The 27,554-nt window shown below is 39.0% G+C and overlaps 1 protein-coding gene across 1 annotated transcript in view; it reads left to right on the plus strand.

Moving 5' to 3' along the window:
• wb (wing blister) overlaps positions 1 to 27,554 on the plus strand; it is a 682,542-nt gene that overhangs the window by 326,800 nt on the left and 328,188 nt on the right. Inside the window, exons 8-14 of the mRNA XM_068227209.1 lie at positions 4,620 to 4,883; positions 7,436 to 7,683; positions 9,892 to 10,099; positions 11,767 to 11,990; positions 15,687 to 15,874; positions 21,829 to 21,938; positions 24,489 to 24,666. Of these exons, the coding sequence (XP_068083310.1) occupies positions 4,620 to 4,883; positions 7,436 to 7,683; positions 9,892 to 10,099; positions 11,767 to 11,990; positions 15,687 to 15,874; positions 21,829 to 21,938; positions 24,489 to 24,666 (1,420 nt within the window). The remainder of the gene's footprint in view (positions 1 to 4,619; positions 4,884 to 7,435; positions 7,684 to 9,891; positions 10,100 to 11,766; positions 11,991 to 15,686; positions 15,875 to 21,828; positions 21,939 to 24,488; positions 24,667 to 27,554) is intronic.

The raw sequence follows: 27,554 nt of genomic DNA on the forward strand, positions 1-27,554 counted from the left end.
TTTTATGAGTTGTTATACCGATTTTATGAATCGTCTCACTGCGAGATGATAGCACTTGTGCCGGGATTCTAATCATCTCGTAGCGAGACGATAGCACTTGGAGGGTTAAACTGCTGAAGAGAAATTCCAACTAGTAGTAACCACTGTTATTGCAGTCTTACCAGTATTGTCAATCAAATCAATTAATGTATGTTTCTAACCCAAAAAATAGGAAGTATTCAAATTTAGACATATTTTCAAAAACCTATTTGTGCTTACAAAATTAATTGTTTAAAGAAACACTGACAAAATATTTCTATATTTTAGTATTTGCCTTTCTATTAACTCTTGCATCTTTCTGCCTCTTTTCTTCAGTTCCACTTTATCACCTGTATTATGTTCCATTTCTTCGCAGCATCAAAATATGATGACACCATATTTTCTTTCATGAAAGTGCCAGGAATATTTTTTAATCTCACATTCTGAAATCTCTATATGAGGCAGTGAAAGGAACTGTGGTGTAAGTCAGTTTGTTTTAAATATTGTTCTGCATATTCAAATCTGTTTGATGGAAAGTCAGAACTTTCTTATTAACCACATAGGTAGCAGGACTTCCTTGTTTACTTTCCCTGCTACTACTGAGTGTATCATGAATGAAGATATTGTGTTTTACCCTATTCAGAATATAATGACCAATCTGGTTCAGAACATACAGAAGAATGGTAAGTTGATTTATTGTTATTGTGAAACCTAACCTCAAACAAACTCAAATGTTAATTTAGTTTTTAGTTCCTTTTATTGGTAAATAAAAAAATCATACAGCTGTATAAATTCAGTGTTAAAAAAGAACATTTGAAAAACTTATTTTCTTTATAGGAATGTTATGATTCGTTGGATATCATTCAAATTTGAAATGTAGATTTTATTTATGGTTTTTGTGATGAAAAAAATAACTCACTTATCTCATTTCAGAGAATAATATGTCTATGATATTATTTTTCTTGCTGAAAGTGAAGTCAAGGATGAAGGGGTCTAGCGTCATGAAAGTGAAGATCATTCTGCAATAATTGAACATCAAAAGCACTCTCAAAACAGGCAGAAACGTGAAAATATCAAAGAAAGAAAAGGAGACTCCTTAGAAACTCAGGTTGTGACTAAAAAGGGAAAAACTAAATTAGGGAAGAGATTTGTTAACAATAACTGCCTACATTTTTTTTCAAGAGCTACCAGTAACCAAAGAGGCACGAAAACATACTTTTGACTTTTTTTGGAAGTTATGTTCATTTACTCTGTGAACTGCCTTTTTGTGCAGTCCTGTGAAACAGATGGAACCACAACAGAAACATCCCAGAAATCAGTTACTTCTCAATTTTTTTATTCATAACCAAGGAAAACTGATCAAGTTTTCTAAAGAGTTCTTACTTGTGACATTCCAAATGTCAGATGGCAGTTTGATTAGGGCTGTTAAAATTTTGGAAGTGGAGAATAAGTTGGATTTGACAATGGAGTGTGCATTGTTTCATCTCATAAACTCTCTGATGACCGCATAAGGTCTGTTCAAGAACACATTGGACAATTTCCATCCTATCAGTCGCAGGACACTAGGGCTGAAAACCCTAACCGTAAATATTTATATTTTGATACCCAGGGTACTGTGAAGAAAGACATGTGATCCCTGTTTCTATCAATATTTATAATATGACCTTCAACAATGAATTTAATCGGCACTTTCATGCACCTTAATCTGATGAAAAATGAAAATCCAAGGCCTGTTTCCAGTCATTAGGTACGGTCAGGAATGGAATGAATAAAGCCCCCATATAGCAGCGAGGATAGGAATTGTACTGGCTCTAGGTCAATGTTTAATGACTGACAAATGAAATGAACTTATATTGGACAGTGTTGCTGGAATGAAAGATGAGATTGAGAACAGGAATACCTGGAGAAAAACCTGTCCTCCCTCCGCTTTGTCCAGCACAAATCTTGCATGGAGTGACTAGGATTTGAACCATGGAATCCAGCGGTGAGAGGCAGGCACGCTGCTGCCTGAGCCATGGAGGGTCACCTTATTCCAATACCTGTGTTAAATGTGATTAATACACAATGTAAAAAACCACCTTGATTGCTAAGGCTTATAAGTTGAGCATGAATTGCAGAACAAAGAAGGACTCTTCATTTTACTCATTTACTGCACTCCTACCTGAGCTCATATTTACTTTCATCAATTAAAATGTTCACAAAAAATACAAATGAATTGAGCATGAAAATGACTATCTCTAGGGGTGTGTCCTCAGCTGATGAAATCTAGACTCTAAGCTTATTCTTATCTCCATACATGTAAATCTTTTCCAAAATTATAGCAAGATTAAACAAACTTCATACATACTGTACATAATTTTCACTTCAATATATGTAATTTCTTTAAAATAAAATAAACTATGCACTTATATTCTAATACACATACCTCTTTGGTCTTCAGGAATTATATTTACAAGTTCCTCTTTTTATAAAAAGGAGCTGCCTGGCCGAGGTGGTAAAGGCATACTCGGTTCGCCCGGAGGGACGTGGGTTCGAATCCCCATCAGGAAGTCATAAAATTTAAGAAATGAAATTTCCACTGTTTGCATTCCTCGTTACTTAAAAACTTTGAATATACTTTTACTTACAACAACGTGCCTCCAGACAACTTACACTCTTCAGTTGACATTTATTATAATCACTGTACAGTTATCTTCTATTCCAATGGAAAAAAAAAATCATGGCAACATCAAACATGACAACATTTCAATGTACATTTCTTTAATGTGATGAATGATACATGTAACTTGTCAGTATCTTACATAACTCTTCAATCTTTCAGTTCAATATAAGATGCGCCTCTATAACCTTCCGAACCACATGCAATTCTTTATAATCTTTATAAACTTTGTAATCATTTTACACTTACAATTCATACAAGATTATCAGACAGTTGATAGTTCTTGCCTTTTTTTTTTTACCATTTTTATAATATTGTTTAATTGATGCCTTTCTTCTTTTTTCTTCCCTTTTTTTGATAGTCACTTGCTGAGTACTTACAAATACATCTATACATGTAAATATACATCATCCATAAATAAAAATATATGATAAGAATATGTATACTGTATATGTATATTTGAAATGGTAAGGTTCAGATTTCAGTTTGTACTGTTACAACTTTTGACTTAGAAAATGCTCTTCCTTACCACATCATTAGCTTATTACAAGTGAAATATGTATCTTTAGGATGTCCCAAGCTTACTGATGCATGACTGTAATAAGACCCCTACATAGAGGAACTTGCAAGAAGTTCCTAGGGTTGATGACCTAGATGTTAGGTCCCTTTAAACAACAAGCATCATCATCAAGAAGTTGCTTCTTGTGTAATAAATGACATCTCAAGCTAAGCATATTGTCTATGTGTAGAGGGTAAGACTTAAATTGGAACTTCACCCTCTCTTAGTGACAAAAACCAGATTGAGACTCATGTTCACAAGTTATTACTAATGATGCTGACTTTGGTCCATAGAAACCTTCAGTAGAGATGAATCAAATGACTGATACTCAGCTATAGTGAGACCAAGAAAAAAGAAACCATTTCATTAAAAAAAATAGAAAGAGCAAATTTTAAGAATGTAACCAACCTCATGAAAGCAATTAAAAAAGAAATGTAGATAATTACCCAATGTACAGAGTGGTATATCTTGGCCACAGAGCACACCAGTGAGTTCTCTCCACCACTTTCTCGCTTGCATCTCATCCTTCAGATTTCCATTACTCTGCAAACAGGACTCCAGGTATCTCAAGGAGGAAGATTTTATAAGATTCTTGCCAGCATTAACTTGAAGAATACCATAACTCAGATTGGTCTCTGTGTCCTCAGTCTTCTTACAGGGGCCATATTGGTTAAGACGGTCAGTTCATGATTTGACTTGATATTCTAAATCCAACCTGCTAGTATTTACGAGTAGATGAGTAGAATGTCTTTCATATCGTTACCTCCTAAAAACATAACTTTTGTTAGAATCCAAATTTTAATACAGTACACAGAGGTCTTGATGTTTTATTTGAACTGACTCACAATAATTTTGTTCTTAGGTACAGGTGGTAAATATTTATTCAAGTGATATGCAAATTGTCATTTATTTATTAGGCAAAAAATGCTAGTGATGTTAGCAAGTCTTAGAAGTGATTGGTAGAATAAACAGCTGCTGAAGAAGAGAACAATTAGGTTCTTGAAACATGTACGAAACATGGCATAATAAGAAAGATTGTAAAATGTATTGACAAGGTGGAACTATATGATTTAACTTGATTAGGTGATAGATTAGTTTGAAGTCAGTACGGTCCCAAATTAATCAAACAATTATAGTTAAAATTATAAATTCAGATCAAGTACTTCGCACTCGTTTGTATCCTTTTACTGATATCCATCTCTAATTCTGCAACAGTTTGCTTTCCAAGTCCTCGAAGCTTTCCCGAGTTTCAAGGTCTTGTCCACCAGTTTTTATGGAACCATCCTTGATTCTTTCTCCTTCAATCAACACCATCCTGCACAGTCTGATGAGAGAGGGTGAGGGTTCATATTAATGAGGTTTTACTCTAATATTTTCTGGCAGGTGTCCACATTGTCCAGGTGGCTGGTGACAGACCTCTTGGTGAGTCGCACGGTACTTCCATCGATTCACTCTCGCTCTAAGTATTTGACGGTGGGGAACTATGAGTTGCCAGGGGTGGAGAGCTACTATTGGCTGGCTCCAGAAAGTTGGCGTGGCAACAGACTGACAAGCTACGGCACCAACCTGACCTTCTCTGTTGATTGGGTGGTCATGAGAGGAGACACGAGCGGGAAACCTACCGTCGGACCCAACGTCATCCTAGTGGTGAGTTACTCTATTTTCCTTCCCAAGGTCTCATTAGATTTCTTTATCTCCATGTTAACTTATTCAGCTATACATTTTTAATATATTAACTTTTTACATGTACACTCTATACGGTTACCTCATTTGAAATAGTGTATATATCAAATATTCATCTCAAATCAACATTTCAATGAAAATGTGAAGTTGCTCTTACAAATATTCTTCTACCAGGTGGAAAAAATGAAACAGCCCCGGAAAATATTTATAAGACTGACGCAGAATTCACCCTTATTAATGAACAGGAGAACGGCCCATCACAAGAAATGCTGGAAACTGTGAATTTGATGCACCAATCGGTTACTGTCAAATGTTTGCGCGTGTGCATCTCCCTCATGCTCTGTCCGGAGTACGTCGCTTTGTCATTACGTGTGAGTGAGTGGAGCAGACGTGTTTAGTGTTAATGCAACACAAGCTGGTGCTCATGATAAAACAGTGCGTGTTCATTGCTGAGTGTTATGTGAAGCAGGATTTGTGGAAAACCTGTGCGGAACGGTTTGCACAAGAGTTTAAGACTCGAAGTGTTTTGGCAAAACCTCCAGCAAAGTCTTCAATGCAAAATGGCATGAAACGGGCTCTGTAGCAAATAAAAACCGTAACTATCTGAAAATAGTTTAAACACCAGAAAACACTGCTTGAGTGAAGGAAAGCCTGGAACAAAGTCCGATGAAATATCAACGCTGTTTATCTGTGCAAGTGGGAATTATGAGATCATCATGTCAAAACACTATTATCAAAAAGAACCTGCATCTGTATCCTTACAAATTTACTGTTGTGCATGCATTAAAGCATCCAGACGAGCCTTCACGTGTTGAGTTCTGCCGGTGATTTCTGAGTGAAGTGGAGTCAGGACTCCTCAGTTTTTATTTGTTTATATGAGTCTATTTCCAGCATCTTCTGTGATGTTCATTAACAATGGTCAGTCCCTATTGTGAATGTTTTCTGGGCCAGTTTATTTTGTCCACCCAGTATACTAGTGGAGTTTATTGTAGGACTTGCCTTGCAGCACGAATAAGGAAAGAGTGGCTAATACTCATCAAGTAAACATAACTAAGGAATATGTAAAATGTTAACTGGGCCTCAGACTTGATTGACACTTATGATTGCCAACCTTGGATCACAAAATTATCATACCTATGGACTTTTATCAATATTATCATGCGTTTTAGAAAGAGGCACTTACTCACCATCCAGATGGTTATGAACAGTGTCGGTAAAACTGTGCAAGGCACCACAGCTGGATGGTGACTGCTGGAATTAGTCTCAGATAGGGGAATTTCCTGACACAAGACTCTGCAGCTAAAAGGTTTGTCTTGATTCTTCAGGAAGGTTCAGCAGTATCACTGAAGCCAGGGGCTAGGAGCTCCAGGAGCAAGCACTAATAACAAGACTGCAGTAAACACACGAACAGGAGAAAATCGCACGATGATGCTAAAGTCTCAGACACACAGATACCATGAACGTAACACTACTTGAGAAACTTTCAGAATGCTATTGAACTGGATTGATGCAGTTCTTCATGTCACCCTATACTGTGTCACCCTCTTATTTCTACAATACAATACAATTTTTGCTTAATGTCGCACCGACACAGATAGGTCTTATGGCAACGGTGGGATAGGAAAGAGATAGGAGCGAGAAGGAAGCAACCGTGGCCTTAATTAAGGTACAGCCCCAACATTTGCCTGGTGTGAAAATGGGAAACCACAGAAGACCATCTTCAGGGCTGCCAACAGTGGGCTTCGAACCCACTATCTCCCGAATGCAAGCTGACAGCTACATGACCCAAACCACACTGCCACTCACTTATTTTATTTCTTCATCCCACATGTTTGTTATGTTCATATCTTAGTGTACCCTTACTGTTCTTACCACCTACACTCCTGTTAAAAACTAACTGAACATGCCCTGGGTGTCTCAGGAAAGGCTGTACCTTTTTCTGGTCAAATTTCTCCAGATCATCAGTATTATAAACAAGAAATACCCACCTGCTGAGCATGATCATTAAGGCATCAAATCTTTAATTGTCTGACGCTGTGGTTAGCCAGTTCAAGTCCTGTTGGTGGAAAAAATTTCATCATGAGAATGTTGACCAACAGGGTAGGAGAGGTGTAGTATATAATTTCTGATGACCAGATTGTGTGCCAAAAGCCTTGATACTGTTCCAAACCTTTCTGCAGTATTCATATAGAGTGAGGGCATATGACGTTGGTGACTGTGATTTGTCTGTTGGATGGAGAGATGTTAAGCTTTCAGCATAACCCCAGGTGTGATTCGACAGGACTGGGCTATGTGCAGATGCTTTCAATACCTCATCATCATCATCATCATCATCATCATCATCATCATCATCATCATCATCATCACCACTCATCCAGAGGACACGTCACCCATGGGTGTCAAACAGATAGACCTGATGATCATGTCCTCTGACTCTCCGGAAACTAAAAGCCATATGTTAAAAAATAAACAAGAACTTATGCCAGTGTCATTGTTCCACTGTCTGTCACTTTCAGGGACATAATGGTTTGCGACTCGGGTACGGTCAGTACGCCTACCGCAAGACCAACATCACTGTGACAGTGCCGCTTGTGGAAGGTGCTTGGTACCGCATTCCAGAACATGTGAAGGACATCATTAACCGTCCACGGAGAACGGAGTTTCGAGGAGAGAAAGCAACACGAAATGAACTAATGAGCGTTCTTGCCGACGTGAAGCACGTCTTGCTGAGAGCAAAGTTCCACACGGACCAGGTGGAATGCAGGTAAGAGAACATCACATAACACAAGGAATGTTCTTGCTTAAGTATTATTGTAGTGTAGTCATTGCATTAGTACAGTATACTGCTTGATCCTTGTGTAATATTCAAGGCAGTACAGTGAAACTTGCTCAAAGCGGAACTTGAATAAAGCAGAAACTTATCCACTACGGAAATTTTTCTTGGTCCTACTGAAGCTTACCTTGTTATAATGTTTTTATGTTTGTATAATGCAGGATCTCCTCAATGCGGAAAAAAGGAAATGAATAACGTTTTTAAAACTACTTATACAATGCGGAAAATATTACGAACTGTTGTAGTCCTACGTACAGTATTTATGCATTTCTGGTGCTGATATGTTCAATGTCATTGCATGGACAAACTGAAGCACGTGTTTGGACATCTCTGCCATCAGAGCAGCTGCCTTTCCACTCCTTCACTGGAACACTTCAGGAATTTCCATGAGGGAAAGGCCAATAATCCATCTTCTAGAAACAAGTACAGTAATATAGGTGATAGAAAGCACTTGAAAACAAATCGGCATTATCCAACTTGTGTCAAGCAGGGAACTTTATTTGAAGTGATGAACAACTTATGACATATCACAATTTCGAATCAGCTACAGCCCTTCTAGCAGTGAGAAAGGGCGAGAAAGAGGAGGAGATGGATGATAAAAATAAGTTTCAGGAGCGTATATCCATTGTTGTTACAGTATCAAACTGATATATTGTGTATCATACTGATGTAATAATACTCGGAAATCAGTATAATACAGTATTATGTACATCAATCTGGATAGCTGAGCGTCATGTGTAGGCAATATAGGTAAGCCCTGAATAACATTTTAAAATACTGTATACTGTATCATGTTCTATGTAGCAGTGGTGATTGGTGTTTTAAGGCAAAAAACCAGTGTTTTGTGTAATGTGGAATCTTGTCTAATTCAGAAAAAAATTGAGGTCCTTTGAGATTCTGCTTTAAGCAAGTTTTACTGTATTTCTTTCCTATAAAGTTTTAAATTCACAGATTAAGTGTCCGGCTCCATGGCTAAATGGTTAGCGTGCTGGCCTTTGGCCACAGGGGTCCCGGGTTCGATTCCTGGCAGGGTCGGGAATTTTAACCTTAATTGGTTAATTTCGCTGGCACGGGGGCTGGGTGTATGTGTCGTCTTCATCATCATTTCATCCTCATCACGACGCGCTGGTTGCCTACGGGAGTCAAATAAGAAGACCTGCATCTGGCAAGCCAAACATGTCCTCGGACACTCCCGGCACTAAAAGCCATACAGCATTTCATTTTCATTACAGATTAAGTTATTTTATTTTTGCTGATTTTTCATTTTTCCATAAAAAAGAGTAAAGAACGGCTAAGGAATGCAGGTATAGGGACTGGAGGTCCAAGCTGGCACTAAGGTGTATCAGTGAGGAATTGGAGAGTATGAGAGAGATAATTAGAATTCCCTAGCAGGACAGGAAGGAAGGTAGGTCTCCCTCAAACATTGTACAGGATACAGAAGTTGTAGAAGAGGGATGAGGAGGAAGGAGGAAAATTGTGGAAGACAGGTAGGTTAATGTGGCAGAATTTAGGACAGGCATCAGTATGAGTCACTGCAGGTAGAACAGCAGGGGTAAGATGAGAAACAGGGAACTGTTGCAGAGGAGGGGACAAGTGGGAGGAAAGGAAAAGATAGGATAGGAAAATGTAGAGTAGAGGATAAATCAATCACTACTAATCTGCATTTAGGGCAGTTGGCAAGGTGGCAGATCCCCAGGAAAAGGGAGGGAACAGGTTCAGTAGGAGGAAGCAGGTTTCCTATCCATCAGGAAATATAGAGATCACCAAGAGAGATCAAATGAGATGGGTAGAGTTGAGGATCTGGTCATGGGAAATTCCATTGTCCATTGGTAGGCATGTGGGGAAAGTGTGTGGAGGAAAGGGAACCAGGATAGAGTGTTATCCAGGAGTTAGGTTTAGGCAGATGTTGAGAAAAGGGGAGGAGAAGGAGGAGGATAAAGAGGAGGTAGTTTTTCACGTTGGTATCAACAATGTATAACAATAATCAGATAAGTGTTTCAGGTACTCCATCCCTAATTTCCAAGAGTGCCTTTGTAGTTAACCACTGGTATCCTCACTCCTTGTTCATTGAAGCCTCTTGCACTGTAGTCACTTGTTTGGTGGAGCAGTGAATTTGAGTAATGTTTTGTGTTTTTTCAGCCTCCAGCGGGCTGCCATCCAAGCGACGGCAACCGTCGGCGCCGAGGCCATTGCTCACACCGTAGAGAGCTGCGTATGTCCGCTGGGCTACACGGGCCTCTCGTGCGAAGACTGCCAGTATGGTTACGTGAGAGTGGGCAAGGAGTGTCGAGAGTGCAACTGCAACGGTCATGCGGCCACATGTGATGCCATCACTGGAGCTTGTTCTGTGAGTCTATACCAATCACTTCCAGAGCCATTATAGTTAACTGTAAGCTTGTTTTTGCATCTGATTGGATTGACTTTCTATGTTAATTTGATATATAAACCTGAAACACAACTTCTACAGTTTATTTGTAAAATTAATGATCATCTTTTCATATATTTGTTGCATAAACGATACAGTTTACAGGTTAAATGGGCAGAACATGACAAACAACACAGTAAATATTTACAATTACCCTGGTGTCCAGTGCATCTCCACATTATGCAGCCGTGTTCAGAGATGGAAACAATAGCTTTGTTCGTGCAGCAATACGAAACTCTTCCAATCTGTCACATGCACTTCACTGAATTTGAAGTGTTCGTGCAGCGAGAATTTGGTATTCTGACTGCTAGTCTGCTGGTTTTGCAGGTGTAGATTCCAGTTTCGTACATTTTAATATTACGTTCAGTAATACACAGTCAGTCAGTCAGTCAGTCAGACAGACAGTCAGTCAGTCAGTTGACTGTCCACAAGAAAGGGTTTTGAAATTTTGAAATTTAGACGTTATATTAGAAGTGGAAATGGTACATTCATTCGTCACCAGATGGCTCCCCGGACATAGCACAGCACTAGCATTCGACCCTCGTAAACTGATTCTGATGGTTCGGTCAGCTTCCACTTCCGGGGAGCCATCTGATGACGAATGAACTTCTATTATAACGTCTAAATTACAAAAGTCATTGTTTAAGAATCCTTTCTCATGGACAGTCGAGATTTTCTTCTGATGATGCAGAGCACAGTTCTCTGCAAAATGTAAAGAATTTCACCTTATTTTCTTGACACGGCATAAGCCCAAAAGCCTATACAGTATCATGTCAATAATAGCCTGCCTCCTGACCATGATTGTTAAGACAATGAAGTCTATATGGGCTGACACCATGGTTAGCCGGTTTGAGTCCCCTTGGAGGAAATAAGTTTCACCATCAGAATGTTGGCCGGCAGGGTAGAGGAGGTGGTGGTGGTGTACAGTTTCTAATCACTAGATTGCGTGCCAAAAGCCTGGATTAAATTCCAAACCTCTCCACAGTGCTCATATGGATTGAGGACACATGGCGCTTTTGATAGTGATTCATCCATCAGATGGTGACGTTAAGACTTGAGCAGACCCTGTGGTGCTATTCGACTGGAGTAGGCTACGTGTCAACACGAACACTTGTTATAATAGTAATTAGTATCATATATCAGACATTATTTCATCTCATTAACTCCTCTGACGAGGTTGACATCTGGAAGGGCATTCGGTCATAAAAACTCACTACGAAGATCCATCTCACTTCATATCCGACCCTGTAGAGGAACAGATCAAGGGTTGGACACACATTATTATTATTATTATTATTATTATTATTATTATTATTATTATTATTATTATTATTATTATTATTATTAATAAAAGTAGGATACGTTCCTACTCTTTTACCTCCTGTATTCATATGTATCCTTTTATTTCTGCCCTTTCCATTCTTCTTCCTTCTTATCTAGACTGAAGATTTTTTTTGATGCCCCCTCAGTGTTGAGATTACATTTAAATATCATCCTTTTGTTTTTCTATTTCTCCCTCTACTTGTAAAGTTTACTTTTCTGTTTGTAATTGCTGCTCCACAAACTAACCAGCTATATTTTAATTTCAGACATGTGAGCACAACACGGCGGGCAACAATTGTGGTCGGTGTGCCCCAGGCTATTACGGCGATGCGGAACAGGGCTTCCCCTCAGACTGTCAACGCTGCGCCTGCCCTCTCGCTGAGCCCAGCAACAACTTCAGCCCTACATGTGAGCTCGTACCTGACTCTGCAGGAAAACATTACATCTGCACCGCTTGCCCTCAGGGATATGTGGGAGCTCACTGTCAAACGTGAGTAATCCTCTTTGCAGGGTATGGGCCCTTGCTATTGTCCATTTGGTCACTTACTTTCCATAAAAACTTGTCAGAATGTTTTAATCTCTGACTGGCTGTTCATCATTGAGTATACAGTGTAACAAATGGTTCAATGCTCTCTAAGAGAATCATGATTAAGGGGGCATCTGCTATGCAGATGACATTGTGATATTCCCTGACAATATTTAGAAGATCCTCAATTCGTTGTGAACAACATCAACAAATTAACACATTGACAGCCGATGATGACGCATGTGCGTCACACATCAAGGGTTATGAACTTCATGTTATTGGTCCGTATTGAACTGAGATAACATAAATAATGCACAGGAGAGTTTTCCACCTATTCAGTACTAAGTTGTATTTACAATGTTATTTACATTACATTGGGACTAGTTTCAACCCTACTCGGGGTCATCATCAGTCATATTAAACATACACAATTTTTGGCAAAATCCTAAAACATGTTTCTAAGCAGTAAGAATCTTATGAATTTACAATATGAAGTGTGGTTGAATTAGGCAAGGGTTATGGCACTCAAAATGTTGCAAATGAAAATGGAATATTACCTGTGATGTAGGTGAGTAATAAAAGTAGACTAAATATGCTAAAAAGTCTGGAATAAAAGTACAAATGAGGTGCTCTGTGTTGTAGGTTAAACATTTTTTAGTATGATTATAGACTCATGGAATTCAGTAGGTCCTGGTAATATGTAACAGTTGTGGACCGAGTGCTATGGAACTAAGAATGAACATAATGTAAACTGACACATATATAAAAATATACAAGTATGTACAATGTCTGAGTAACAAAATGTGTAGTTGATACTCTCTAGGAGAAGAGTCGACTGTACACTGTATCAGCTTAAGTGGAGAATTTGGCACTTGGTGTATTGAGTAACCAAGCCGTGTTGATTGGGCTGCATGGTTGATTGTTGGAGTTGTGCAGAATGTGAAGTTTTTGAATTCTTGTTGAGAAGAAAGTAGACACTGCGCTTAGTGATATTAATTGCTGGAATTCTCAGTTCATAGCGGAAAACAAATTGGACCTCACGCTGCGGTGTGAGTAGCTTAGCTGATACTAAGCTACACACACTGCTTAGCTGATATGTACAGTATTACAAGGATGTAATATTTTCTTGGTACATCTACCCTTCAGATTATTTATCACACCATCCTTTCTCACCCATTTCCAGGCCAAATGAAGCCAAGTGATATATAAATTTCACAAGATCATTGCTGAACAAACAGCACTGGTGAAGGAACTGGTTCTTAACAACTTGCATTTTTTCCCTAAATCTCACTCACATTGATGACTTGCTGAGAGGGAGAGGATAATTACTCCACTATCTCTTCATAAGAGTTGCACACAGGTATTGTGTGCACTAAGCAACTTCTGCGCTCTCACTGCTGGTTTCCTAGAATGGATTCTCAACTAGAGGCTGCTTAGCTTGTCAAGATACAACTTATGTTCATTAACATGACCTCATTCAGTCCACTCCACTTCCTACTGGAACTAGGTCCAAAATTTAGGATGACTTTACTGGTCCGTTCCGAGGCAACAAATATGTCCTCGTACCTATGGATCAGTACTCCCATTTTACTCTGGTTGAGATCATTTCTTCAGCTTTCACTGCTGCAGAAAATGGTTCTCACACTTTGGAGTACCTGATGTGCACGTGTCGGGTAACAACCACCATTCCGTGGTCATGAGTATGCCACGTTTCGTCAGCACCTCGGTACATATTACACCTTATTGACCCCAGTGGCCCAAGGCCAATGGAACTTCTGAGTGGTTTATCAGGATTATTCATGTAGGTAACTGTCCTAGAGGGAAAGAACAGGGAAGAAGAGCTCAGTATTTATCTACTGAATTATGAAGTAATTCTACCAAAGAGTTCAGTTTTGCTGAATTGATATTCCGACATTCATTTGATGTGCATTTTCTGGCTTGGGTTAGTATCACCATGCGTAATGAACACCTGGTAGCTGTTGTCGTCAGCTGCTACAAATTCTCTTGCTTACTAGCACTCAGTGGTGTTTGTGCTTGTACTTTTGATGGCCAAACAAACCAATTCTACTGTGAAACATGCATCCTCACAGATTGACCTAGATGGATGGGGGAGGATGAGGCTGCATCTGATGGAGTAAGTCAGCCACTTCAAGCCTGCAATGCTCACGCAGTTCAACAGCAGTAGAGGTGGTTTGGAAGTGTGTCCCAGGGTTGATGTTTGTAACCTTCATTGTTTCTTAAGCTGGCTTCAAAGGGGCACCACAGGGTCCTGTGCCTGAGGAAAGTACGCCATAAAGGAATTGGTGAGGAAACCTGCAGCACACATGCCCAGTCCACTGAAGCCAGTGGTCAATGATAGAGGTGTTTACACTGTTCATGCACACTTTTTCAAGACTTGCTAGATTGGAGACATGGTTTTCTCATTTGATATTTAAGTTTGAATTATGTTTCTGCCGATGAAAACCTTCAAGTTTCTAGATGTCATGGCAGTATAGGATCCATTGAGTAACATTGTTTAGACAAGATGCTCCCAGGGTTTGAGAAGTAATCTACCTGTTCCAGAATGACTGCTGAAACAGAGACATTGATCTCTGCAAGGCTAGTCCCTGGGGCAGGTTGGATGAGGATCTTGTTTTTTTGTGCGTTGATGGTGAGGCCAAAATGATCCTATGTGCTGTTGAAGCTATTGATTGACTGCTGCAGGTCCTCAGGCATGAGAACTAGCAGCTGTATATGCTGGCCAAAAAATAAGAAGCAAACTGACTCTGCTAATGTCATGTCATGTCAAGCCTCACAGTGTAGTCCAGAACGACTTTGTCTTGTTAAAGTACACTCCAGCCAACAAGTTCACACCTCCCTAAGGCTCTGTGATTTCCCTTAACAGAAACCAAGTTACAGATGCATCATTCATTTTTCATCAAGAAGATTTCAGAGGATAGAGTGGGGATATCAGTGAATTCAGAACTTGCTTTACCTCAACAAGTTATTCCATCTTGCTTTGAGTTATTAATTTCATTATAGGACTGTACTGGTGGTACAATGATTGTAAATCTTGCTTTGAAACAGAGAAGCACTCTGATCTCAGAGAAAACTATGATCAGCCTCAGCTAAAGAGATCCTCAAGACAAACACGACTCTTTAGATGAGCTTATCCCCTTAAAGAGGGATTGCAGTATTGTGATCGATTTATGGACAGTTGTAATAGGAAAACTGTCTAAGGACGAGTACTCTCAATGGTTTTCTTATTTATATTATTTCTATAGCAACTAATGTGTATTATAAGAAGAATATTACACCCAGATATGTAAATTTAAATGCTCTCCCAATTTCTGTTTCATATAGAAATAATATTCATGTTTACCATCAGACATAAACCTTGTGTTCTTTACTTTAATATGTAAACCAGAAGATTCACTTACTTCTTTGTCATTTCTTAGGCCTTCCAAGAAATCAACATCAGCATATCTGATATTATTAAGATTTCACCATTAACAAGAAGTACATAATCTAAATCTGCAAGAGCCTCTGAGTATAAGTTAAAAAGTAAAGCAACCTCTTCATTCAGCTGTTAGGCTCCTAATGTGCTCACAGAGGACATAAACTACCTAGATATGTGCTGAGATGTGTGAATCTTGTTGTTGTTGTTGTTGTTGTTGCCAGGTGTGCTGCTGGTTACTTTGGAAACCCTCTGGAACCAGGATCGTCTTGTGAACCCTGTAACTGCAACGGAGGTCCCTGCGACGCCCTGACTGGTCAATGTCTCGTATGTCACGGCAACACTGAGGGATGGCGCTGTGAACGCTGTAGGCCTGGACATTATGGTGATCCTGCACAGGCAGACTGCAAACGTAAGTAATACATGCTTTCTTTGTCTTGGCAACAACTCTTGCTGTGATGTTCTTCCTCCCTTCACTAAGCCATTGTGTTGGAGTAAACTTTTGTCCTCCTGAGCTGTTAGTTTTCTTGTCTCTGTGAATTATCCTAGACATTCTCCTGTAGCACCATAACTAACCAAACTCCAAGGCACAACAGCCTCGAAGGGCCTTGGCCTACAGCTTGAGGTGTCATGTGGTTGGGAACGACAAATCCTCTTGGCTGTTATTCTTGGCTTTCTAGACCGGGGCTGCTATCTCACCATCAGACAGCTCCTCAATTGTAATTATGCAGGCTGAGTGGACCTCAAACCAGCCCTCAGATCCTGATATAAATCTCTGACCAGGCCAGGAATTGAACTTGGGATATTTGGTAAAGAGGCAGGCATGCTACCCCATTACCGCGGGGCTGGCTTCTGTAGCACCAGGTCACATTTTATTCTCCCTTTTGCCTACTGTTCATGATTCACTCCCATACAGAACAACACTCCACATGTGTGTATTTATCAAACCCTTTCCTTCTCTCGGCTCCTCTGTACTTTCCAGTGTACTTACCTAACCGTTCGAGGAGCACAGAGGAGGGTAGACAGCGAGCGCATTGCCCACAATGGCGAGCGAACATAATCGCCTCATACAAGTGTCATGACTATGCCTATAGAAACTAAACTGAACTCAACAGCTTTGTAATCCCTTGGACGGTTAGGTAATTACTGCTAATTCTAAACCCTTATGTTTCCATTGCCTCTTTTCACATTTCTTTCATTCCTAATTTATCCTACTATTCAAATGGTGACTGACAATTTGCAGAGTGTCTCTGAGAATATCAGACCCTCCACCTCATTCATCATCTCTCTACACAAGGCAAGCCAAACATGTCCTCGGACATCCCAGACACTAAAACCCATAGGATAAATAAATAAATATGTGGAGTTTGAGGTATATGTATTACAGGGAGTATAATTCAAGACTTCATAGCAGACTGCCAAGGAATAGGAGTGCAGAGAAGGGGAGACAGCAGGCTCATTGCCCACAATGGCGAGCGGACATAATCGTCTCGTACAAGCGGCATGACTGTGCCTATAGAAACTAAACTGAACTCACTAGCTATGTACATGCTCAGGACAAATGAATAAGTAAATAAATTAAATAAATATGTAACCACTTAATGGCTTGGTTACACAAATATAATAATAATAATAATAATAATAATAATAATAATAATAATAATAATAATAATAATAATAATAATAATAATAATAATAATAATAATTGTTACGGAGTTTTCCGTGGTAGTTAGAGGTGGAAGAAGGTGCGGGGTGGTGAATAGGTCTCAGGCTACGAAATTAAAGTAAATTTAAAATTTAACAAGGTTATATTTTCTTTTCAAAATCACGAAATAACAAACATGGCAGGTACAGAGTAGCAAGGCAACAAAAGTACAATTACAATATTTACAGGATTTGGGCTTTGAGCCCCGCGATCACCATCCTTGAGCAATCAGCTCAGTTTTACCCCAAACACAAGTTTCAACAGAGGGGCAGAAAACCCCATTCATGCCTAGGAGCACTTGCTCCAAAATACACAAGTAAGGCCTCCTTGAGGCGCGCAGAAAACAAAATTTTCGGGAAAAGAGCAACTTGCTCTCAAAATTCAGGCCTGTCAAAGGCCACACCTAATTCCACTATCAAACTGCCCTCTAAGGACATATACACAGGGGTAAAATACCCAACCTACTGAGGTCTATTAAATAAGAAGAAGGTTAATTACATGACCTCTAAAACAACAATTTGAGAGGAGGCGATTTGCACTCCTAATGTATTTGTTTCAAAACCTAATTTGGCTCTAGGCCACTGATGCAAGGGCTAATCCCATACTACAGAGGTGACTTTAGAAAAGAAACAAATTTACATAATGTTAAGGAAGAATAGGTTGAGAAAATAAGTTCACCTCAAAACAATATGAGTGGGAGCTCGAGAGGGTTAAGCACTCTCTATCCCAATATGTAGTTTAAAAGATAGAATAGATACAAGTTTCTTTACATTTAAGGAAGGTTACATAATGGAAAAACTTCGGACCCGCCCCGAGAGTTAAACTGCTGAGCTAGCAAAGAAAGAAGTTATTAATTGGCCATTACCTTGTTGTTGACCGCCGCCGAAGGAAGAGGCGCTTCCCGCCCCCTGCTATGTACTTTACACACTGAAAGATGGAACAGAAGTGGCCCGGAGACCCTAAAATCAGCAGTTTATATACTCTCGCGGAAGGTTCGAGGCGTTAGGGGAATGAGAACACCCTCCCACAAACACTTTATTGGCTAACCGAGAAAACCCCTACACAATATGAAGAAGAAACACATTATTGGTGGAAAATTAATTAAAGAAATTCGGGATTGGCTAGATACAAAACAAGGGGAAAGAAAGGGTTAATATTGCCAACTTAAACAATGACTGAAAGGAATTTAGCAAAGAACAAACTTTTGAAATTGAATTTTCTCCACAAAAAAAAAAACAGTTCTTTCACTCCGCGCTAGGGTGCACTATTGTTGATCTTCAGTAGTGTCCTCTAGAAGAGAAAGTTCGCACTCCTTACTACAAGCAAAACAAAAATATGTCGAAAATGACACAGTTCAAAAACTCCAAAATTTCCAGGTAGTGACATCTTCTGAGAAACTTGAAAATTAATACCGTCAATAAAGTTCAGACTTCCTCCAGCAGAGGAGTTTCAACTGGCGCACATTTTAAATTAGCGGCGTGGAGGTGTACCGCCCGGTACAATAATAATAATTGTTACCGTGTTTTAGTGGTAGTTATGCGTGAAAGAAGGTGCGGGGTGGTGAACAGGTCTCAAGCTACTAAAGTAAAATTAATTTAAAATTTAACAAGGTTATATTTTCTTTTCCAAAACAAAGAAATAACAAGCATGGCAGGTACAAAGTAGCAAATCACAAGGGTGGTTACAATATTTACAGGATTTGGGCTTCGTGCCCTGACTTTACACTGCTTGGGCAATCAGCTCAGTTTTACCCCAAACACGAGTTTTAACAGAGGGGCAGAAAACCCCATTCATACCTAGGAGCCCTTGCTCCAAATTACACAGAAAAGCCTCCACGAGGCATACAACACTCAATTTTCAAAAGAGCCACTCGCTCTCAAAATTTAAGCCTCTCAAAGGCCACACCAAACTCTACCTTCAAGCTGTCCACTAAGGATATATACACAGGGGTAAAATACCCAACCTACTGAGGTCTATTAAATGAAAAGAAGGTTGATTACATGACCTCTAAAATAACAATTTGAGAGGAGGCGAACTTGCACTCCTAATACACTTTGATTTAGACCTACTTGGCGCTAGGCCGTTAATACAAGGGCTAATCCCATACTAAAGAGGTGACTTAAGAAGAGAACAATTTGTTTTACGTTAACGAAGAATAGGTTGAGAAAAATAAGTTCACCTCAAAACAATATGAGTGGGAGCTCGAGAGGGTTAGCACTCTCTATCCCAGAATGTAGCTTTAAAAGAGAATAGATGAAAAGAGTCGTTACATTTTAGGAAAAGGTTACATGGTGGAACGCTTCGCACCCGCCCCGAGAGTTAAACTGCTTAGCAAGCAAAGAAAGAAGTTATTAATTGGCCATTACCTTGTTGTTGACCGCAGCCGAAGAAAGAGGCGCTTCCCGCCTCCTGCTATGTACTTAATACACTGAAAGATGGAACAGAAGTGGCTCGGAGACCCTAAAATCCGCAGTTTATATCCTCTCGCAGAAGGTTCGAGGCGTTAGGGGAATGAAAACACCCTCCCGCAAATTCTTTATTGGCTAGGGTACAGAAACATATCCAAGTTGGGGGAAGATACATCGGATTGGTCGGAAATAACTCAAAGAAATTCGGGATTGGATAAATCTAAAACAAGGGGAAAAAGAGGGGTATACAGCCAACTTAAACAATAACAGAAAGAAATTTAACAAGAAACAAACTTTTGAAATAAGAACTTCTCCAAAAAAATAGTTCTTTCACTCCGCACTAGGGTGCACTATTGTTGATCTTCAGTAGTGTCCTCTAGAAGAGAAAGTTCACACTTCTTACTTCAAGCGAAACAAAAACACATCAAAAATGACACAGTTCAAAAACTCAAAGTTTTCCATGTGGTGACATCTTCAGAGAAAGTAGAGAATTAATAGCGTAGATAAAGTTCAGACTTCCTCCAACAGAGGAGTTTCAACAGGCGCACATTTTAAATTAGCGGCGTGGAGGTGTACCGCCCGGTACAATAATAATAATAATCAATTTATAAACACAGTAAAATAAAGTTAAGGTTCAGCTGAAGTGATGCACTACAAAACATAAACAACAGGTTGGGAAACATGACAACTGCAGACTGGATGTGGAAATTGGCATGGAACCCTATGAAGTAATGGAACATAGCCTTTGTGAATAAAGAAAATATAAATAGTTATTGCCTTTGGATAACAGATATTTATTTTAAAAAGGAAACAAAGAAAAACTCATAATAGAAAGAACAAAACAAAACTCAAAGGTATTTATAAAGTAAATTGAAGTGTTAATCGCACCTGCAGACATGCGCAATGCACAAAAGAAATTTTAATCAGTAGTTTAAAAGGAAGTATCCATTGATACATGACAATTTAGATAGATAGATAATAATTTATTGTGCACAATGTGCATAGAGGAGAAGGTAGGAAAAAAGGTCCTGACATAGAGGCACAGAAAACTTGCATCACTACCTAAAACCCGTACAGTAATGAGCATATATTTTGAGTGTATGTGTTAGGTGAAACAGAATTATGGGAGGCAAACCCAAGGAATAAGTTAATTACATTATTAGTTACAAGGTAATTGAAAACAATTTCCTCCGAAAAAAATGTGGGCCTACAAGCTAAGTCATTTCGACAAATTTAGCAGTGAATGTGAATCTCGAGGATAAACTCCTGCACAAGAAAAGAAATTATTACATTTAAATGAAGTTAATAACCGAAATAAAAGAAGAAACATTGTGTACCCTGAGACCAGGTATCCCATGATGGGACCGATGGGGGAGCGTACTTGCTCTCTAGGATGGTCAAAAATAAAAGACGCAGAGACTACCTCATTCCCACCGAAGGTGCTGGTAAGATCGAGAAACAGGAAATGGTACAACCACCAAAAGAACCAATCAGAATGCGGGCTTGACCCTCAACTTTCACTTTCACCAATTACATGAACTCTTATTTTCTCCAATCAAAAGTCTCATCTTTCTTCTTGATAATAAACGTTCCAGAAAAGTATTTTACGCAGCAGGAAATGCGCTTTTAAAACTGCACGTGTAGGTACACGCCGTCTCACAAGTTTTGATAACAAACAAAATTATTAAAATTCACAGATAAATGATAATTTTGATACAAGACATAAAAAGGAGTTTCTAAAACAGAATTCTTCCAAGTTCAAAGGTCCCAACAAGGTTATATATTTCACGACAGCAAAACATATAATTTTTAAAACAATAAATTAAGAAATTTCCATTGATTCCCCCTGCTGTCTTAACACTGCTACAAAATAAAGAAAGCAAGCAGATAAACTAGATCCTATTGTTCTGTGAATTGATATATCCATGTAAACCACACTATGCTTCATTGCTCTAAGCAAACTGAGCGAGGATCTAAGCACCTGCTGCATCAGCTGTCAACACTTCTTAACACATCGTGTGGTGCTCATATGGGGGTTCCTGCAGCCTGTGACTAGAAGTACAAAGTCCTAAATTATACTCCCTGTACAATCTATAACTGTTTGATCTTCATTTGTACTAGATTTATATTAATGTCTTTCTTTAAATAACATAGATCACTAGATATCACTAAGGTGTCAATATTGGAGGAAGCAGAATTTGTTTTTCTCTCTATAAAGCTGGGAAATTTGTATGTCATGTTCTTTCTTTTTAGCCTGCAAATGCAGTGCCGTGGGCTCTGTCGTGACAGATAGCTGTGATGTTCAGACAGGCCAGTGCACCTGCAGATCAAGATTTGTGGGGCGAACCTGCGATCAGTGCCAGGTGAGTAGTTGACAAAATTTCATGACAAGGGAATAGGCATGTTTTCGATTAAATTAAGTTCAAAGTTTTGATGAAATTTCCTTCTGGCAATATATTATCATTTTAGTGAGACCAGACTTACATACTCATGTTATGAAAAACTAAGTATGAATTTAATTTCCTTCATTGCACTGCAATAATGGGAATTTCCAGCCTTGCCTTTATAGCAATTTCCTTTATGACTCCATATTCCTTCACTGAGGTTTCTATGGATGTGTAGGTTGAAATCCAATGGAGATAATTGGTTTTTGTAGGGATGGCACTCCATGTTGTAAGATGCAAACACAGCCATAGACCCATTCTTTCGTCCACTGGTAGATTAAAAATGTAGTGTCAAAATTGACAAGCAGGCAGCCTAAATGGCATTTAATCACACGGTAGTTGAGGCCAGATGATTATTATTTATTTGAGTTCGTATTGTCTCTGACAGATATCAGTAATTTTATTTCTGCTGTTTTCGCCTCTCTATTGAACTCAAAGAGAAGAAGAATATTTCGTAAATGTTCTGTTTCTCCACTTCCACTCCATTTTCTAGCGTCCACAGCTCCACTCACTATCTGCAAATGACGTAACTTCAATATGTAACCTCAAATACAGACATTGAACTACAAATAAAGAAATGACTATCAATAAACCATGCTTTTCTTTTCCTTATGTTAGCATAAAGACACCCTTTCTTTACCGGGCTAGTTGGCCATGCGCGTAGAGGCGTGTGGCTGTGAGCTTGCATCCGGGAGATCGTGGGTTCGAATCCCACTGTCGGCAGCCCTGAAGATGGTTTTCCGTAGTTTCCCATTTTCACACCAGGCAAATGCTGGGGCTGTACCTTAATTAAGGCCACGGCCGCTTCTTTCCAACTCCTAGGCCCTTCCTATCCCATCGTCGCCGTAAGACCTATCTGTTCACAATTAAGTATTTATTATTTTCCACCTAGTCGATACAATGATTGCTTAAGGCAATTTAATGGTTAAAAGTGGTACATGTTTTGTATATTATCAACATCTTCAGCCACATAACACTGTTTAGATGAAAAATATATAAATTGACAAAGTAATGCTTAAGAGTCACATTGTGATATCTGGATTTCTTCATTTCGATAATTACTTATAAATTTATATAATTTTTAATTTATAAATTGACCTTTTTTCATGAATTATTAAGAAAAGAATATTCATTTAGGACATATTCTCTATGGAATATTGTACAAGTGTTTCCTTGACGACTGCTTTCAATTGTAGAAATAATTTATATATTTTCTCTTGAGTTTTTTGTTTGTTTTAATGTTGTCAATCCTATGTTGATTTTAAGGACACTTCCTCTAAAGCATTACTTTGTCTTGTCGCCAGTAATGATAGGGGATAGGAATGGTCAGTGTTGTTCACAAGCCAATCGATGAAGAGCAAGCAGAGATGCACATATGGCCACCCGCTGATTTTTGTGGTTTTGGCTTAGAGCATGCTGTACCCATACACCCGATTATTGAACCTTGCCCATTGAATGCAAATGTCGCATGATGATGGAATGATAACAGTTCATCACATTTGCTAGTTCTCGAGTACAGTGATGTGAATCATTTTGGATTAATGCATTTAAACGATTTTCGTCAAACTGCAAAGGTCCTCCTGAACATGGAGAGTCACTAATGTCAGAACGATTCTCCTTAAAATGAGAAAATCTTTTTCTTGCCATGCTCTGTCCAATGGAATTATCCCTATACTCAGCAAAAATGTTTCTGTCCACCTCCGATAAATAAACCCATAGTAACCAGAGTACCATCTCGCAAAACAAAAATGTTACGACTGCCCCCCCCCCACCACCACCACCACCATGGCGGACCACAACCTACAATATATCTTGAAGTGGAATTCTGACTCCACACTCCATTTCACAGAGAGTTTTGCAGCCTGCTTCATGATAACGCCGTACCACACTCTCCTAACCTGACAAAAAACACTATACAGGAATTGGGTTGGGAAGTCATTCCATACCCACCGTATTCACCTGATCTTGCACCCTCAGATTTGCACCTTTTCCACTCTATTGAACAACCTTCAAGGAACTTCCTTTCTGGATGAAAATGTGCTCCGAACATGGCTTGATGAGTTCTTTGACTCAAAACCACGTAATTTCTACAGGCGCGGAATCGAAAAGTTGCATTCCCTCTTATGTGTATCTAATATGTTTAACAAACTTATGGAAAAATGCCACGAACTTATGCACCAACTCAATATATATGACTTGATTAGACACTTGTTTGTTTCTTTTCAGAACTTAAACAAGGAAACCACATGTAGTTCGGGATATACGTTTTCAGATATTACCCCCTTTTAAGAAGTTACCTATTTAAGAAATTTTTTAGTAGCCCCTTGAAAATCTTCTTGACAGTGTGTATGTATTTAACAACAGTCCATATTTATCTTAATCTGGGTGAACATCCAACACTCTGTATACAGCATAGGGACACAATGTCAATGTCAGTGTGTTTGACGGGGATTCGTGTTGTGATTTCAGCCTGGTTATGGTAACACGTCTGCAAACTGTGTGCCATGCGAGTGCAACACTGTCGGTTCTACTTCCACGTTGTGTGACCCTGTGTACGGCCACTGTACGTGTCACCCTGGAGTGGGAGGTTCTCGCTGTGACAGATGTCTGCCAGCGCATTACAACTTTTCCAAGGCAGGCTGTAAAGGTAAGTTATGATTGTTGTTCTATGGCTCTGCTTGTGTTGCATGATCTGACTGCTCCAACAGCTCACTCCGTACCTGTTGTCTTATGTTGTTTTGCTGCTGGATTCTTGTTCAAGTGTTTAATGAAAATACTTTTCATGAATGTTGTTCTTGTGATGTGAATATGTCTTAAAACAAGGATGCCGGTTTGAAAAGTTGAGCAAGACAAAGATTTTAAAATATAAATTGTGCACAACACAGTCAAGTTGCATCTTCATAAACATACGGCAAAAAGAATGGTTCTGGAAAACATTCAAGGTCACAATTAGGAACTGGCACACTTCTCAAAGGTTCCATTCTGGGTGCCCATTCTACATTGATAGTGAAATGAAAGTAATTTTGTGTAGAATATAGTGACCTATATAAAACATATTATATACCGTAACTGCTGTGCGATAATAACCGTGGGAGAAAAAATAAAAAATATGACAATGTTGAGGCATATAGCAAGCAGAATTTCAGGGAATGATAATTAAAAGATAGAGGAATTCAGAATGGCAAAGAGAGAATTAACCATGAACCGTATTTCTTTAATTTATTGTGATAAATATGTATTCATACTGGAACTATCATACTCTCTTTACACAAATTCCCTCCTTTCACATGACGTTTTCATGTTAATAATAGTTCATTTTTTTACTTTGATGTTAGGTGTGAAAAAAAATATTATTATGTATATATTATTTGTTTAAGAAAATGGAAGATTTTTCTGAGGAAGAACTTGTTGATTGTGAAGCAAGTTGTATTGAAGTAGAATATCATACCAACATTCATTAAAGTAATAAACAGAAGATGTACTGTTGTAAGTTTCTCGAGCTGCAAGCTATCACGTCTTGCCAGCCTACTAATACAAGAGCAAGCTAGAGTAACTACCTGATAAATTCTAGTACACTTTGAAAGTACTCACCCCTAATTTCTCATCATGAAGAGGTTCTTCATTGAGCAGATGAGGTTTGTGGCACTTCGATATCAGCTATTTAGACCATTTACGTATGTATGCACATAAGTGAACCTACGCTTTATCTAAGAGGGGAATGAGATTAGAATCTATTCCTCCATCATGCACTTTATTCAAAATCCATTCACTAAATCTAATCATACACACAGGATCACCTGGTTTAAGTTCCTGCACTACAGCAGGACCTACATTTATAGGGTTTTAACTTAAGTAACTTCGTAGTCCTTTGTAGGGAACCATAAGAAATTCCCGTTTGCTGAGAAAGACAGCTAAGAGATTTGCAGGTGATGTCTAATGTCTTGAAGATTTTCTTCTCTTAGCAGTGTACATCATTTTCTTTGCTTCTCATTATTAATATTTCCCATTTTACAAAATCTATTAACTAGTCAGTGAACTTCAAACTCGAACACCTCCGAATTCCTCTTGGAAATAATCTTCTAACACCACAAGCAGTTTCTGCACGCACACAGGAATCGTAAATAAATATTTGATGTGGACAAAAAAGAAGCTCGTTGAATCTCTAGTCTTCTCAGTCTTCTTGTATGGCGCAGAGATGTGGACCATCCTCAAACGTGATCGTGAACGGATAGAAAGCTTTGAAATGTGGTGCTGGAGGAAAATGTTAAGGATTCCTTGGACAGCTCATCGCACGAACACATCAATCCTGAACCAACTTCAGATAAAAGTTTGTCTATCTTGTAAGGTCTCTCAGTGGATTGTACGCTACTTTGGACATATAATGCGCCGAGATGGTAGTCTTCAAAAGCTGATTGTTGAGGGCAAAATCCAGGGAACCAGACAGCGAGGACAAGTGCCAACGCGATGGATTGACCACATTGAAAGCTTTAGATAGGGAAGAATGGTGGAGTATGGTTCATTGGCTAGAGGGCTGAATATTATGATAGTCACGATGCCTTACTCGTGAGGCAAAACGAAGAAGAAGAAGAGAATAATTAGGTCTGTTATTATTTTTCATTTATTTTCACTTTAGTTTGCACACAGGTGTTGCTCTCACGGAAACATGGAATGAACTGTGTTGCGAGACAAAGCCAGAACCAGTAGTTCCCACGGGCTCTCCTTCCTCCTGCGCAATGTCAGCTTAATCACTCCCAGCCATTTCTCCCGTTTAATGTTCTTTATACGTGGTATTGACGTAGCTTGAATATTTTAGCAGATTTGAAACAGAAGTGACCTCGGGACTCACTGTCACTGCTAACACAAGCTCTTTAAGGTGTGACCCATCATAACCCTTGTCTTGATATTTCAACCCTGATGGAGATGTTATCAACTTTGTAGCCATTGAGATTGCTAGCAGACATGGGAATTTGAGACTTGGAATGACAAATCACAAACTGCCTTAGGGATACGCTTGAATCTTGATAAAGTCTGATTAGAGTTCACTTGTAGATGTATTGAATAAGGAGGATACATTTAATTTTTTCCTTTGTAAAGTTTGCTTGCTCTAGTTCTTGCTGGTTTTGTTCCATGTGCCATATTACACTCTTCACATCTTGTGCTCTATTCATCCATTCTGTATTTTTGTAACCATTTGAAGTCTCTGACAAAATATACAGAGTCATTTAATCTTTCTGTTGGGAATATTCATATGCTCCCCTTCGCTGTCTTAGTCACCCTCCTCCCCATTTTGAAAAGTTGCAGTGAAACTTAAATTCAGTACAAGTTGTTAATTTAAAGTTAGGTAGGTGCAACTTCCTAAGGGCTGGTATTGTAAGGTCTGCTTTGGGATGGTCTTTCCTGTTCTTCCTACAAATATCTTGGTGAAGATATTCTAGTATCACATGCCTGTTGGCATTCACAAGCACTACCACTTGTACTGCCTCCAGACTAATTAAGTAATGTAGACTTTCATAATAAGATATAACAAATGTTTGC

Source organism: Anabrus simplex, chromosome 4 (assembly GCF_040414725.1).
Source record: "Anabrus simplex isolate iqAnaSimp1 chromosome 4, ASM4041472v1, whole genome shotgun sequence".
In the NCBI taxonomy this organism is placed as follows: Eukaryota; Metazoa; Arthropoda; class Insecta; order Orthoptera; family Tettigoniidae; genus Anabrus; species Anabrus simplex.